The following is a 14,521-nucleotide window of genomic DNA, read 5'->3' on the forward strand; positions in this document are numbered from 1 at the left end:
GCAGGAGGTAAACAGTGTGCAGTGGGGCAGAAATAGTCAAGGTAAATCGTGTGCTGCCTGTCATTCTGCTCCTCCCCCCTAATGAGGAGAGGCTCCTGATGCTGATCAGTCCGATCAGGGCCTGGACTGGTATTGGAGGCTGACCTTGACTTACTGTACAGAGCACTCCACATGCCCCCATCTAAGATGAAGGCCATGATCAAGCATCTTGGTGGTGTCTCGTGAGAATTTTGACTCGCTGCTTGTGAAAAGCTTACAAGATGGAGAGAGATCATTTCAGCATTGAGGTAGACCTTGCCTTCCTTGTTGCCTCATTCTGCTACACCACAGCCCACATCACACTGACCCCTATTTGATTCTACTCTTTATTACTAAGGGCAACCTTTCGAATCGGTTCGGCTGCTAATCTTCATTATGTTAGGTAGTTGCCATATAAGGAGGCAAGGAGAAAGTGAGGTCTGCAGACGCTGGAGATCAAAGCTGAAACTTTATTGCTGGAACAGCACAGCAGGTCAGGCAGCATCTAGGGAACAGAAGGGCATGTGCCCGAAACGTCGAATCTTCTGTTCCCTAGATGCTGCCTGACCTGCTGTGCTGTTCCAGCAATAAAGTTTCAGCATATAAGGAGGCAATAATTATTTGACAAAGCTTTTTTAATTGGATCAGCATTTACTGACTAGCTTTTATGCTAGATGCTCTTGAGAAGGTGGCAATGAGTCTTCCTTTTGAATGACTATATTCTGTGTGCTGAAGGTACTTTTGATCAGTCTATTAACTTGTGTCCCAGGATTTTCATTTCAGCAACAATGAATTTAGTGATAATCACTCCATCGTTCTGTATTAAATTCATATATTTGGATTCATGAATGGATGTTAAAACCTTTTAAAACAGACTTAAAAATAAGATACGATGGCTTGAACTTAAAGGGCTGACATTCCTCTTTGTTACTTTTGAGAAGAAAATCTTTGTTCCATTGCAGCCTCCTCATATGATATGTCATCTTTGACAAGAATGTTAATAAGCAATTTAATCAACATTGGTGAACTGTATTTAATGCCTAGGAAAAGACATAGTTTGCCTAATAGGTGTAAGGATCAATTAAATGATTTATTACAATGGAAGAGGATGTAAGTAATGTCCTATCAAATTTATGCCCCATGTGTATCATATATAGTATTGCACAAAATAATTGCATGTTTGTGCTTCATTAGCCTTAAAGATATGAAAAACAAATAATAATATTGGCTTGTTATCTTTTTGAACAAATCTAATTCTAACAGATACAGTTTATGGAAGTGGGAATTAGCATACAATTGTTTATTTATAAGACTTTCCAAATGAATGTTTTGGTGTTGTAGGAGTTAGGATTTCAAGGTTGGATCTGTTCAAAAAAAGAACTCAATTCTTCTGCCCTCAGTGCCTTCTGATGAAACAAATGAAAGAAAATTAAATCATCCATGCAGCAAAATGTCACTTCTCTCATTATCTCTATTGCATTTGGGAATGAATATTGTGAAACGATTAGTCTCATACTTGCAGGATGAAGAACTGTGATTTTTTTTCCTGCCTCCAATAACATGGGTGACTTGTGAATCTGTCCACATAAAAAAAAAAGGAGCAGGCCATTTATCCATTCAATATGATCATGGCTGATCCTCCGACTCAGTGCCCACTTCCCACTTTCTTTGCATACCTTTTGATTTCTTTAGCGCTAAGAACTATATCTAACTCTTTCTTGAAAACATTTTAATGGTTTGGCCTCGGCTACCTTCTGTGCAAAGAATTCCAGAGGCTTACCTCTCTCTGGGTGAAGAGATTTCTCCTCATCTCAGTCCTAAATGGTCTATTCTGTTCCCTTAAATCCGTGATTCTGGACTCCTCAGTAATTGGGATAATCCAGCTATTATTCCTGACAAAGAGCTTATGCTCGAAACGTCGACCCTTATGCTCCTTGAATGTTGCCTGACCGGCTGTACCTTTCCAGCACCACACTCTTCAACTCTGATCTCCAGCAACTGCAGTCTTCATTTTCTCCCAGTGTTTATCCTGTCTAGTCTGTTAGTACTTTATAGGGTTCTATGGGACAGTCCCTCATTCTTTGAAGCACCAGTGAATATAGTCCTAAATGATCCATTCCTGCTGGATAAATCACTCCTGCATTTCCAGGAATCAGTCTGATAAAACTTTGTTGAACTCCATAGCCAGAACATCCTTCCTCAGGTAAGAAGACCAAAACTGCATACATTACTCGAGGTGAGGTCTCGCCAAGGCCCTGTACAATTGCAGCAAGATATCCATGTGCTTGAATCTTCTTGCTATATTCATACCTATCTATAGTCATTCTGATAATAGTCTGTTTTTGAGTCTAAAGTAGATAACCTCGTATTTATCCACATTATACTGCATCTACCATGCATTTGCCCACACACTCAATTTTCCAAATCACACTGATGCATTTCTGCATCCTTCTCACAGCTCCCTCAGTCTCACCCAGCTTTGTGTTATCTGCAAACTTGGCGATATGCATTTAGTTCCTTCATCTACTTATTAATTTGTGAACTTTTGGGGTCCAAGCACTGATTCATGGTACCTCACTTGTCACTGCCTGCCTGTTCATCCCCATTCTTTGTTTACTGTCTGCCAAACAGTTCTCTATCTATGTCAGTACACTACCCCATTCTCCTAGTTTTACATGATAATCTCTTATGTAGTACTTTATTGAAATACTTTTCAAAGTCCATGTCGTCTGCATTCCTCTGGCTCCATCTCTACTGGTTACATACTCTCAAAATTCCGGTAGATTTGTCAAATATGAATTTCCTTTTGTAAATCCATGCTGACTCTGTCCAATCCTGTTTTCCAAGTGCTCTGCTATTAGATGTATTACAATGGACCCTCACATTTTCCCAACTACTGATGTCAGGTTAACTGGTCTATAATTCTCTACTTTCTCGCTACCTCATTTTTAAAATATGATTATCCACCCTGCAAACCAGTGAAAGATGATCACTGATTATCCACAATTTCTGGGGTTACTTTCTTAAATGCTCTGGGATATAGATTTTCAAGTCCTGGGATTAATCATCCTTTAATCCCATTAATTTTCCCAACACCATACTCCTATTAATATTTATTTCCTTTAGTTTCTCCCTCTCACTAGACAGTGTGCACTTCATTACTTTTGGGACATAATTTGTGCCCTCCTTTGTGGGCACAGAACCACAGTATTTATTTGATTGATCTGTCATATCTTTTTGTCCATTATAACTTCCCCTCTTTCTGACTAAAAGGGAGGAAGTAAGGTCTGCAGATTTTGGAGATCAGAGTTGAAAGGTGTGGTGCTGGAAAAGCACAGCCGGTTAAGCAGCATCTGAGGAGCAGGCAAATTGACGTTTTGGGCATAAACCCTTCATCAGGAATGGGATCAAGGGCTGGTGAAGGGCTTACGCCTGAAACATAGATTCTCTTGCTCCTCAGATGCTGCCTGACCTGCTGTGCTTTTCCAGCGCCACACTTTTCAACTCTGACTGAAAGGGAACAACATTTGTCTTTACTAGATTTCTTCTCTTCACATACCTGCAACGGATTTTACATTTGGTTTGTATGTAACTCTCATACCGCGGTTTCCAGCTGTCAATCACTTCCTCACTTCCTTTGTTCTGATTTTCTGAAATCTAAGCTGCCGTCTGTCTTTAGGTCTGCTGTTTTTTTGGGCAATTTGTAACTAAGTAAAGGCCTAGTTCACGTAAGGCTGAACAGATAACTAATGGCTGAACAAAGATTAAAATATACCATTGTCATCTGATGCAATTCATCAAATCATATATTGACCAGCCCTATTAGGGGCTCTTGTGGTGTAGTGGTAGACTTTAGATTCAAGTCTTACCTACTCAACAGATGTGTACTAACATTTCTGAACAGGTTGTTTACAAAATGTGTAGAACAATCCTATTGTGAAGACATTTTTTAAGTAAATTTAAGTAATTTATGTAAGTAAATTATTTAAGTAAATCAATGCAAATTCCTTCATTTTATAATTCATTTTATAAGCCTTTATAATGAAAAAATAACTGGAATATAATATGGTGCTTTTACAAAAGCCTGTTTAAGTTCCATTTTCTTACAGTTTAATGGAAAATGATTGATTACTGCCTTAAAATAATCAAAGGTCCAGGTGGTAAATCTTTGTAAGTTGGATTGTATTCACTCTAATTATTGAAGGGAAAGTGAGGACCCCTTAAAAAACATAGGGTTAAACATTTGCTTGTCATTTGCTGAATTTCTGAAAGAGCTTTTAATGGGTATTAAGCTTGCGTTTACATATCCCACAGATCTAACTATTCCTTCAGGCATCTGCTGGAAAGCTTGGCAGTATAACCACTACCTGTGCAGACTGGCTATCTGCTGTCCTAAGGTAAAAACAATGACTGCAGATGCTGGAAGCCAGATTCTGGATAGAGTGGTGCTGGAAAAGCACAGCAGTTCAGGCAGCATCCGAGGTGCAGGAAAATCGACATTTCAGGCAAAAGCCCTTCATCAGTCCTAAGGCTAAATTGGTATGTATTCCACCTGCTTTCTGCTTACAAAATGGACATAGTTTACAACCTTCCTGTTGTTTGGCATCCTGAACAAACTAATGTTCTAACTGTTCTTGGTGTCAGATGAGGATGGATGCTGATAGAGTCCCTTCAAATTCAATTTATATTGCTTAATGACTACAGTGTACTTTGATTTATTGTAATACCATGCAAGTAATTTATGCTCTTTCGAATTAAGGACAGTTTCTCTCCACTTTTCCTTAGTCAATAGCCTTTGTTGTCATCTCCATTGTACAAATGGTAGTCTTCAAGGCTGGTATCTAGTGTGTCTGATGACGAGTTCTAACAAAGTGCTGTAATGGGGATTGCCATGTAAGTCTATACCTCATCCCAACTTAGGGAAAGTAGTAGCACATTTTCTGTTTTGGTTCAGTTATCCAGCTCTCTGTTATAATCACCAAGTTTACTATGCAGAACATCATATGAAATACAAAATGTCATTTTGCTTCTGCAGAAAGGAAATGAAAACCCTACACAGTCATGACATTATACATATAAAAGACAAATGTGCCAGTCTTCACTGATAAGTTTTTGATTGTTTTTATTTTGTTTTACAAATGTGGATTTTTCATTCAGTTAGACTCACTTTAGTTTACCAGATCTTTTAGTTTACCACATCTTCTCTATCAGGAGCAGCTCTTTGTTCTCCTCCACTGTCTTACTGTTTGCAAACTTACCAGATTTTTTTAACTTTACTTTTCTCATCATTTCCCCCAGCAACAACATTGCATCCATTTAGAATAGTAAACAACACATAGTGGTTTCCAGGAACATTGTCACACCAAGCCACATTAAGAAGATATTTGGGCCTACGACCCAAAGCTTATTTGAGAAGTTAAGTTGAGAAACATATTAAAGCAGAAAAGAGAGAAAGAGATGCAGAAATAACAAGGGGGTAAATTAAATTAGTGCCTTTTGAAATTAAGGTATGGCTGCCCATGGAGTCATTAACATCTGTGTTGAACAAAATGCCAGAATTGAAGGAATGTCAATATTGCTAAAAAGAAACACAAAGTTGAAACTTTTTGACACTAACTCAGCAGGACTGAAACTCAAGAAAACCAACTTAGGAAGCAAAATGTGAGAAGAGGGTTCTGACTGATTGTAATAAGTTGGTATGAAGATAAAGCAAGGACTCTTAACTCTCTTTGATAACTGATTACATTCAAAGCAGGCAAGTCAACTTTGGTTCTGACATTATTCATGGGAATGCAGAAGGGATTGACTGTCTATCATCTTTTCCTCAGTGAAAAAGGTGGAAAATATGGGCGTGTGCCTTCTATGTACATATGATGAACAAGGTCTTTGTGTGTGAATAAAGGCCATTTCTTGCACATGCAAACGGATCACATTGTAAGCCTGACTAATTATCTTAAATTGGTTTCTGGTGTACAGAATTCTTGAACAGCTTTCATCCAGTTGAGTAATTATATCTGAGTGCTATATTCTGAGTTTTGGAATCAGCGCCCCTTTCTCCGGCCATGCAAATTGTTGCTTCCTTTCTAAGTATTGTTTTGTATTTCAGTCCCGGTGAGTGAAATGAAAATCTTTGACTTTGTCACGGAGGGAGTGGTCTTTTCGGACCTTTGGGGCACTCCCTCCGTGACTCCCTCGTCAGGTCCACACCCCCCACCAAACCAACCTCCACTCCCGGCACCTTCCCCTGCAACCGCAAGAAATGAAAAACTTGCGCCCACACCTCCCCCCTTACTTCCCTCCAAGGCCCCAAGGGACACTTCCATATCCGCCACAAATTCACCTGCACCTCCACACATATCATCTATTGCATCCGCTGCACCCAATGTGGCCTCCTCTATATTGGGGAGACAGGCTGCCTACTTGCGGAACGTATCAGAGAACACCTCTGGGACACTCGAACCAACCAACCCAACCACCCCGTAGCCCAACACTTTAACTCCCCCTCCCACTCCACCAAGGACATGCAGGTCCTTGGACTCCTCCATCGCCAGACCATGGCAACACGACGGTTGGAGGAAGAGCGCCTCATCTTCTGCCTGGGAACCCTCCAACCACAAGGGATGAACTCAGATTTCTCCACTTTCCTCATTTCCCCTCCCCCCACCTTGTCTCAGTCAAATCCCTTGAATTCAGCACCACCTTCCGAACCTGCAATCTTCTTCCTGACCTCTCCGCCCCCACCCCACTCCGGCCTATCACCCTCACCTTGACCTCCCTCCACCTATCGCATTTCCAAAGCCCCTCCCCCAAGTCCCTCCTCCCTACCTTTTATCGTAGCCTGCTGGACACACTTTCCTCATTCCTGAAGAAGGGCTTATGCCCGAAACGTCGATTCTCCTGTTCCTTGGATGCTACCTGACCTGCTGCGCTTTTCCAGCAACACATTTTCAGCTCTGATCTCCAGCATCTGCAGCCCTCACTTTCTCCTGGCATAGATTTATGGCAAGATTTATTTCAAGGACTTCGAGAAGAAGGGATAATTGGATAAGAGGTGGCTGCTTGTGAGGAGGAGACGAGGATTGTTTTTTTGAGAGGGGCTAATGGAGAGGAGGATCTGTGCTTGAGGAGAGAGACCATTAACAATGTCAGCTGACATAGTAGCCAAGAAAGGAAGTTGACAGCTTAGTGAGAATAGAGTCAAGACAGCAGGAGGCAAGTGTCATGGACAAGAGGTTGGTGGGAGCACGAGAGGAGGCTAGAGAGTAAGTAGAGAAAGATGCAAGTTCAGAGCTAGGATTGAGGCAACTTTAGAAGAGAGATCGCCCAATGAGTTAAAGGAAGGCTGGAAAGAGGCACTTGAATGAATGATTTCAATTTTAGTGACAAAGAAGCCTATGAGTTCCTTATATTTGCTGCAAAAATGTAACCCTCTGTTTTTCATAGTTTTATCTAATCATCTATTGCCTTTCTTCTATTCTTTACATCCCTACCCTACCATACTGAACCGACAATTCTGCCAATTTCTAACTCTTTTTATTTTTCCCCAACATGTTACAGCCACCACCCAATCCCCATCTATGCCTTTCTCTATCCTCTATTCTGTTTGTTTTCATGACCATCTTCTCTTTTAGTGCTGCCAGGGCACTTCCTCAACAGGCAATTATCCTTCTTGTTCCTCCTGCTGTTCTGGGTTTGTGTCATCAAAAACTGAGAGATAATATTTTATTAAGTTTATAACTATTAAGACTCACAAGACTGCTTGCAGAGCTTATTCCAGTAGAACTCTATTGAAAATGAAATTGCTTGAAACTATGACAAAACCCAAGACCTTCTTTGTATTTTGTAGTGCTCAGGGGATAAAATACTGCTTTCATCTACAAACATCAAACACACTACACTGCAGGGAGCAAAAGCCCATTACTGCTGTAACTCTGCCTGAGTTTATGATACACATTCATCATTCTCTTCCATACCTGTTTATTTCTAAATTTCTTTATCAGTGACTGTTTATATCCAAACAGTAGGAAGAAAGAAAGCTGGGCAGAACATACTGTGTCAGAACAGGACAGTGCAATTTGTTTTTCACAAATTTTCACATATTTAGTTGTACATAGCAGCTCAGATATTTCACCCTCTGTCCATGTAAGGTATTAAGGCATCTCAACCCATTCAAATGTTTTTCTGCACATTTTCCATTTTATATCTTTTTATAACTGCTTGACCATACTAGCTATACTCTTAAGTTATTGTGTGATTCTTCCACCATCTGCCAAGTGTAGTAAGTGGGTGATAAATCTCTTTTAGCATCATGGTATGGAATCAACCCTAATCTCTCAAGCATTCCTTCTATGTTTGTGGAGGCTGTTTGGATTAGTGAGATAAGGGAGTTATAGCTGTGCTACATGGCGGATTTTCCGTGATTGCATGTGAACTGCAACCGCGACCACCCCCCTTCCAAACTGACTATTAGGCTCATTGGGTGCCCACCCACAAAAGAGAGTGGGGGAACTAGATTTGAGAGGCAGGGTATAGAGTTAAAGAATAATAGGTGACACCTTGTGGGGAGGGAGGTTGAATACCTGAATGGCCAGTGCCTGCTTCTATTTCTAATGTTACACTCTTTGTCTGACACCAGTTACTCAGTAAAGCTGCTGAGCTATCTATTTTAGCCTGGACCTCCCCCAACTGGGGGTAAAACAGCAGCAGGAGTGATAAGACAAATGCAATAATTATTTTATTCACAGCACTGCCTCACTAGGTAGTAGTTAACCTCTGTTCGGGTGATAATAATTGGAGGAAAAATGTTGACCAAGGTTATTCTTCAATTAATTAATGGAATCGATAACACATATTGTTTCTGCTCTCTCTCACACACAATTTCTCCCTTTCCCTGTTTTAAAAGATTTGGGGCATTATAACATAAGTAGGGCAGAAAGAGGTGAAAACAAGCATTATATTTAAACTTGTTAAAAATACTGGAAATACTCAGCAACTCAGGCAGCATGTGTGGAGAGAAAATGCAAGTTAAATTTTAAGGTCAGTGATCTTTCTTAATTGAACTTTTCGTAGATTGCCAATCTTACTGCTTCTGTCTATTTTGATTTGTTAGTTAAATTAAGTAAATATTTTGAACCTGTGTATAGTAACGTAGTTTATGGTATTTACTCTCATATGGTATTAACTAAGATAATACAAAATATGTAGGAGAAAGTGAGGACTGCAGATGCTGGAGATCAGAGCTGAAAATGTGTTGCTGGAAATGCGCAGCAGGTCAGGCAGCATCCAAGGAACAGGAGAATCGATGTTTCGGGCATAAGCCCTTCTTCAGGAAGGTTTTCCTGAAGAAGGGCTTATGCCCGAAACGTCGATTCTCCTGTCCTTTGGATGCTGCCTGACCTGCTGCTCGTTTCCAGCAACACATTTTCAGCAATACAAAATATGTAGTCAATATCCGATCAAGTGTTCAGTGACTGATTTACCAAGTTTAAATTTTTGATCTAGACATGCTCTCATTGCATCAGCTGAGAACAGAGACAAAAGTATGAGGTGTAAAAACACTTGGTCTATAAGTGGTAGTCTAATTGTGTAAGATGTTAGGCAGTATGGTGGAAGTTGTGTTGGAAGTGCTTGACTTTAGGTTCTGACTGAATTGGGGACAGGAAGCTAGGACTGGTAGCTGTGTCAGGACCCTGAGGGAGGTCAGCCAATTAAGGATGGGAGACCTTCACAGCTGGGAAGGTCAATCAGCATACCAGAAGCTCCTGACATTTGGCAACCCCACATTGTAGGTCAGGAAGCTGCCATTATGGTTGGGGCAGTACAAAGAAGCAACAAGTTTGGTGACATCCCCTGAAAGCTAATAATGCATAAACTATATTATAACCACAGTTCTTAGGCTATCATCATAGGGGAAGGTGAAGGGGCTTTTCTTCCACAGATTGGCCTACAACCACAATAATGGCAACCACAGATCAGCAGTCCATCATATGGAGGTCCTTACCACTCCATCTATGAATTCCAGACACATTGTGGAAGCTGGGGGTTGAATAGGTGTACCCCATACAGACAGTGTATGGAGTGCCTTCTATTGACACTTTAATGAGTCTCAATGGCTGATCACCCCTGGCAAGCGATTGTCATTACTCCCAGCAGTCACCTCCCTGGAAATAGGCCAAAGATGGAACGTGAGGCAGACCAGAGTTAGTCAGAAATTGCAGACACGCCTGTCATCAAAACATGCCTCAACCTTCGGATGAAAACTCAATCCAAAGTGTTTGAAAGATTGTAAACTTGAAACTGGTGATTTAAAACAAAACCTGTTTAAATAATCTTGTCTTTTTCTTTATTGTTCCTAGGCAATGAAGTGCTGTTTGGAAATTATCATACCGACTAACAATGTGGTGGAAATAATAATGAAGACAATTCATGTCAAGATGTCCCTGCAATGCTTTACGTCCAGTTGCAACGGATTTTCATTACTAAAGAATTTGATCCATCTCCCTGTTGAAATGTGAAATGTTAAATAACAGTCATTTTCCACCAAGAAGTGAATTTGAGGCACATTTCACAAAATGATGGAATGTAATAGCACTGTTTTGCAGAGCTGTACCCCTGAAGTTTTGAATGAAACAAGTCCAATGGTGATTTCAGGCAAGCCAAATCTTCCCATCATTATAAGGCTATTACTAGCAATAGTTATGATGTCAATGATTGCAGTTGGTTTCCTTGGCAATGCAGTTGTGTGTTTAATTGTGTACCAGAAACCTGCAATGCGCTCAGCAATCAATCTGCTTTTAGCAACCCTTGCATTTTCAGACATCATGCTGTCTTTGATGTGCATGCCTTTTACCATGGTCACCATCATAACTGTTGAGTGGATCTTCGGAAGTTATTTTTGCCGGATATCTGCGATGCTTTACTGGTTTTTTGTTTTGGAAGGCGTAGCAATACTTATGATAATCAGTGTTGATCGTTACTTAATCATTGTGCAACGGCAAGACAAGCTGAATCCTCATCGTGCCAAAATAATGATCGTTATCTCATGGGCAGTTTCCTTTTGTATTTCATTTCCATCAGTGATTGGCTGGACCCTGGTGGAAGTGCCTACTCGAGCACCCCAGTGTGTTCTGGGATACACAGCCACTGAGGCTGACCGTATTTATGCGGTGGTCTTGCTGGTTACTATTTTTTTCATTCCTTTCAGTTTGATGCTATACTCTTACCTCTGCATTCTGAATACAGTGCGAAGGAATTCTGTACGGATCCACAACCATGCAGAAAGCCTCTGCTTGAGCCAAGTCAGCAAGCTAGGATTAATGGGCTTGCAACGCCCTCATCAAATTAACATTGATATGAGCTTTAAAACCCGAGCCTTCACGACTATTTTAATTCTCTTCATTGGCTTTTCCTTTTGCTGGTTGCCATACACCGTATACAGTTTACTCTCTGTTTTCAGTGAGAGCTTTTACCACGGTCGCTCCTTCTATACTGTTAGCATCTGGGTCTTGTGGCTCACTTACCTGAAGTCAGTCTTCAATCCTATCATCTACTGCTGGCGAATTAAGAAATTTCGGGAGTCCTGTATGGAATTCATGCCTAAAACATTTAAAATTTTACCAAAGCAGCCTGGAAGATCAAGACGGAGAATTCGGCCCAGTACAGTCTATGCTTGCAGTGAGCATCAGTCAACTGTATAAATTAAAATGTTTGTTCAAATGCATTTTCAAACAGCCATAAACAGAGCATTTTGGGGCAATGTGAACTTATCATTCATTCTGTGAAACTGGTCTGCTTTTACAAAGACCGGTTGCTGCCATAATGAATTTGTTAATATTGCAGACAGGTTTATTACATATAAAATGGTTGCATTATGCTGAAATTATTCTTATGATTCTTGATTTGACATAGTTCATATGCAATAATGGGACAGTATTGAAAACGTTCTCTTTACCTTTGCTAATTCTGATTAAAACTGAAGTAAATATCGCTTCAAATTTCAAAATTGCTCCAAGCAATTGCGCAAACAGTGCACATATGAGGGAATTAATATTGTAATACCCTAGATTTTGCCATACATCATTTATGAACCCTCTCATTTATAAAATGGATTGTGTTTTCATGATTTTCTATTGTGAAGATCCAATTTAAACAACATCATATCTTCTGTTTGGGTATAAAGAAATCATTGTTGATCAGCCACTCATTCTAGAAATCACACTATTTTAATTCTACCGACGATAAATAAACTGAGTAACTGTCCTGACGATGAGTAACATATTAATCTCTAAGTCCCAAGGGTGTTAGGAATGTCAGGTTCTCTTAATTATACTTCTAAACTGTTCATTTAATTCTAAGGTAGAATGATGTAGGTAGCCTTGATAACAGTGAATTCACATTTCTACCTGGATACAAGGCCCACATGATAAAAGTTGTTGTGGAAATGGGCTTTAAAATGGGCAAGAGTCCAATATTGATTAAGCATGAATTTATCTTAAAAATATCACTAAACCTTGTAGACATGATCAGTCTACAAGAATCTGAGAGATAAAGAAGAAAAGACATAAAGATAGCAAGTCCACTATTCACCATGTAGGATGTGGCTGGGAGCTTACACTGGGATTGAAGAGACCAAATTAATGATGATTTTAATAAATCTGGAAGATTCGCCTAACCTTGACTAGTTGGAGGGATCTCAGTCATCACCATGAAAGTAAATTCAAGAAGTTGAAGTATTTCACTGGAAAATGTAAAAGGGGCTGAGGGTAGCTTTAGAGTAGCTTCTAGAAAATGAGGTATTCACTTAATGAATATAGTATAACCATCATGGAGGGATTTTCAATTTTCTAAAAGTTTAATGGGGATCTTTTCTGTAGTTTAGAGTAAAATATTGAAACAGTTTATGCAATATTGTTTTTGGTTTGCTTCATACAGTAAAATGTGTGATTCTTTCAGTTAAAAATTCTTTTTAAAAGTAATCTCTTTCTACAGAAACCATAACAACTTTCATGTGACCTCATGGAGTTTGGAAGGACTCAACTTATACAGCACATCAATTGTGGCTCAGTTCATGACACCCTTAGCTCTGATAAAAATCAAAGGTGACACTCAAGTTCAATATTGAGGGTGTGCTGACAAAGAATTGTCAGAAATGACATTTTTTTCAGATGAGATGTCAAATTGAGGCTACGTTTGCCTTCTTAGATGGATGGAAAAGATTCCCATGGCATATTTTGATGCCTCATGCCTAGCCCATATCCGCTTGGTTAATGTCACACACAAAAAAAAACAGATTTTCTGGTATTATCACTTTGCTATTTGTGGGAATTTGCTGTGTACATATTGATTGCCATACTTCCTACAACAGTGGCTACACTTCAGAATTAAAAATTACACAACACCAGGTGATAGCCAACGGGTTTATTTGGAAGCACTAGCTTTAGGTGTACTGCTCCTTCATCAGGTAACCATGGAGCAGGATCATAAGACAGAATTTATAGCAAAAGATCACAGTATCTTGCAACTGAACCAAGATATTGAACAAACCTAGATTGCTGTTAAGTCTTTCATCTTTTAGAATGGGCTGCAGGTTTTGATTCATTAATATGTAAATCCCAGAACTTCTTTTAAGTCACATTCTTGAGGTAATTTAAGGTTTTATTTAAAAAGGTGACATATATATTAGAGGTATGAGGTTAGAGTCTGTCTGTATCCCAGTCTTGACTCAGACTGGTTCTGTTTCCAAAGTAGGAATTCATAAGATGTTATATGGATTGACTGTCTGCAGATTGTGTGCTTTTTCAGCAAAATAGAATGTATCAGCAATTACAATTCTGCAAATGCAAATTTACCCCACAGACTTATATGTGTGTGTATGTGCATGAGGGAGAGGGAGAGTGAGTGTGACTGCATGTGTGCTTAGTTGAGTGTGTGCGTGAGTATGACAGAGTATAAGCCTGTTAGAGGGTTTGAGTGTGGGGTGTGTGTGTGTATGTGTGTGTCGGAGAGAGAGAGTGTGTGTATGGGAGAGGGTCAGCATGAGTGTTTGAGTATGTAAGTGTGTGTGTGTGTGCGCGCAAGTGTGTAGTGTAGTGGGGTCACCTGTAGTGTGACATGAGCCCAAGTTCCTGGTTGAGGCCATCTTCGTGGGTACTGAACTTGGCTGTCAGCCTCTGCTTGGCCACCCTGCATTGTTGTATATTCCAAAGTCCACCTTGGAGGATTGTCACCTGAAGATCCGAGGCCGAATGTCCCTGACGCTGAAGTGTTCCCTGACTGGGAGGGAATATTCTTGTCTGGCGATTGTTGCACAGTGTCCATTCATCAGTTGCTGTATCGTCTGCTTGGTCTTGCCAATGTACCATGCCTTGGGGCATCCTTGCCTGTTGCGTGTAAGAAAGACAACGTTGGCCAAGTCACATAAGTACCTGCCGCGTCCATGTCACAGCAAGCACTTCAGAAGTAATTGATTGATATTAAGTGCCTTCAGATGTTTGGTGGTCAGGTA

The 14,521-nt window shown here is 40.1% G+C and overlaps 1 protein-coding gene across 2 annotated transcripts in view; it reads left to right on the forward strand.

Annotated features, from left to right (window-relative positions):
* gpr45 (G protein-coupled receptor 45) overlaps positions 1-11,769 on the forward strand; it is an 89,991-nt gene extending 78,222 nt beyond the window's left edge. For both annotated transcript variants that reach the window (XM_087987790.1, XM_087987791.1), the window contains exons 2-3: positions 4,333-4,557; positions 10,374-11,769. In XM_087987790.1, the coding sequence (XP_087843916.1) occupies positions 10,590-11,714 (1,125 nt within the window). In that variant the 5' untranslated portion in view covers positions 4,333-4,557; positions 10,374-10,589 and the 3' untranslated portion in view covers positions 11,715-11,769. The remainder of the gene's footprint in view (positions 1-4,332; positions 4,558-10,373) is intronic.
* The last annotated feature ends 2,752 nt before the right edge of the window (positions 11,770-14,521 follow it).

The sequence above is a fragment of the Chiloscyllium plagiosum genome, unplaced genomic scaffold, assembly GCF_037043375.1.
Source record: "Chiloscyllium plagiosum isolate Xiang-an unplaced genomic scaffold, Cpla_swu_hap1 HiC_scaffold_6, whole genome shotgun sequence".
Lineage (NCBI taxonomy): Eukaryota > Metazoa > Chordata > Chondrichthyes > Orectolobiformes > Hemiscylliidae > Chiloscyllium > Chiloscyllium plagiosum.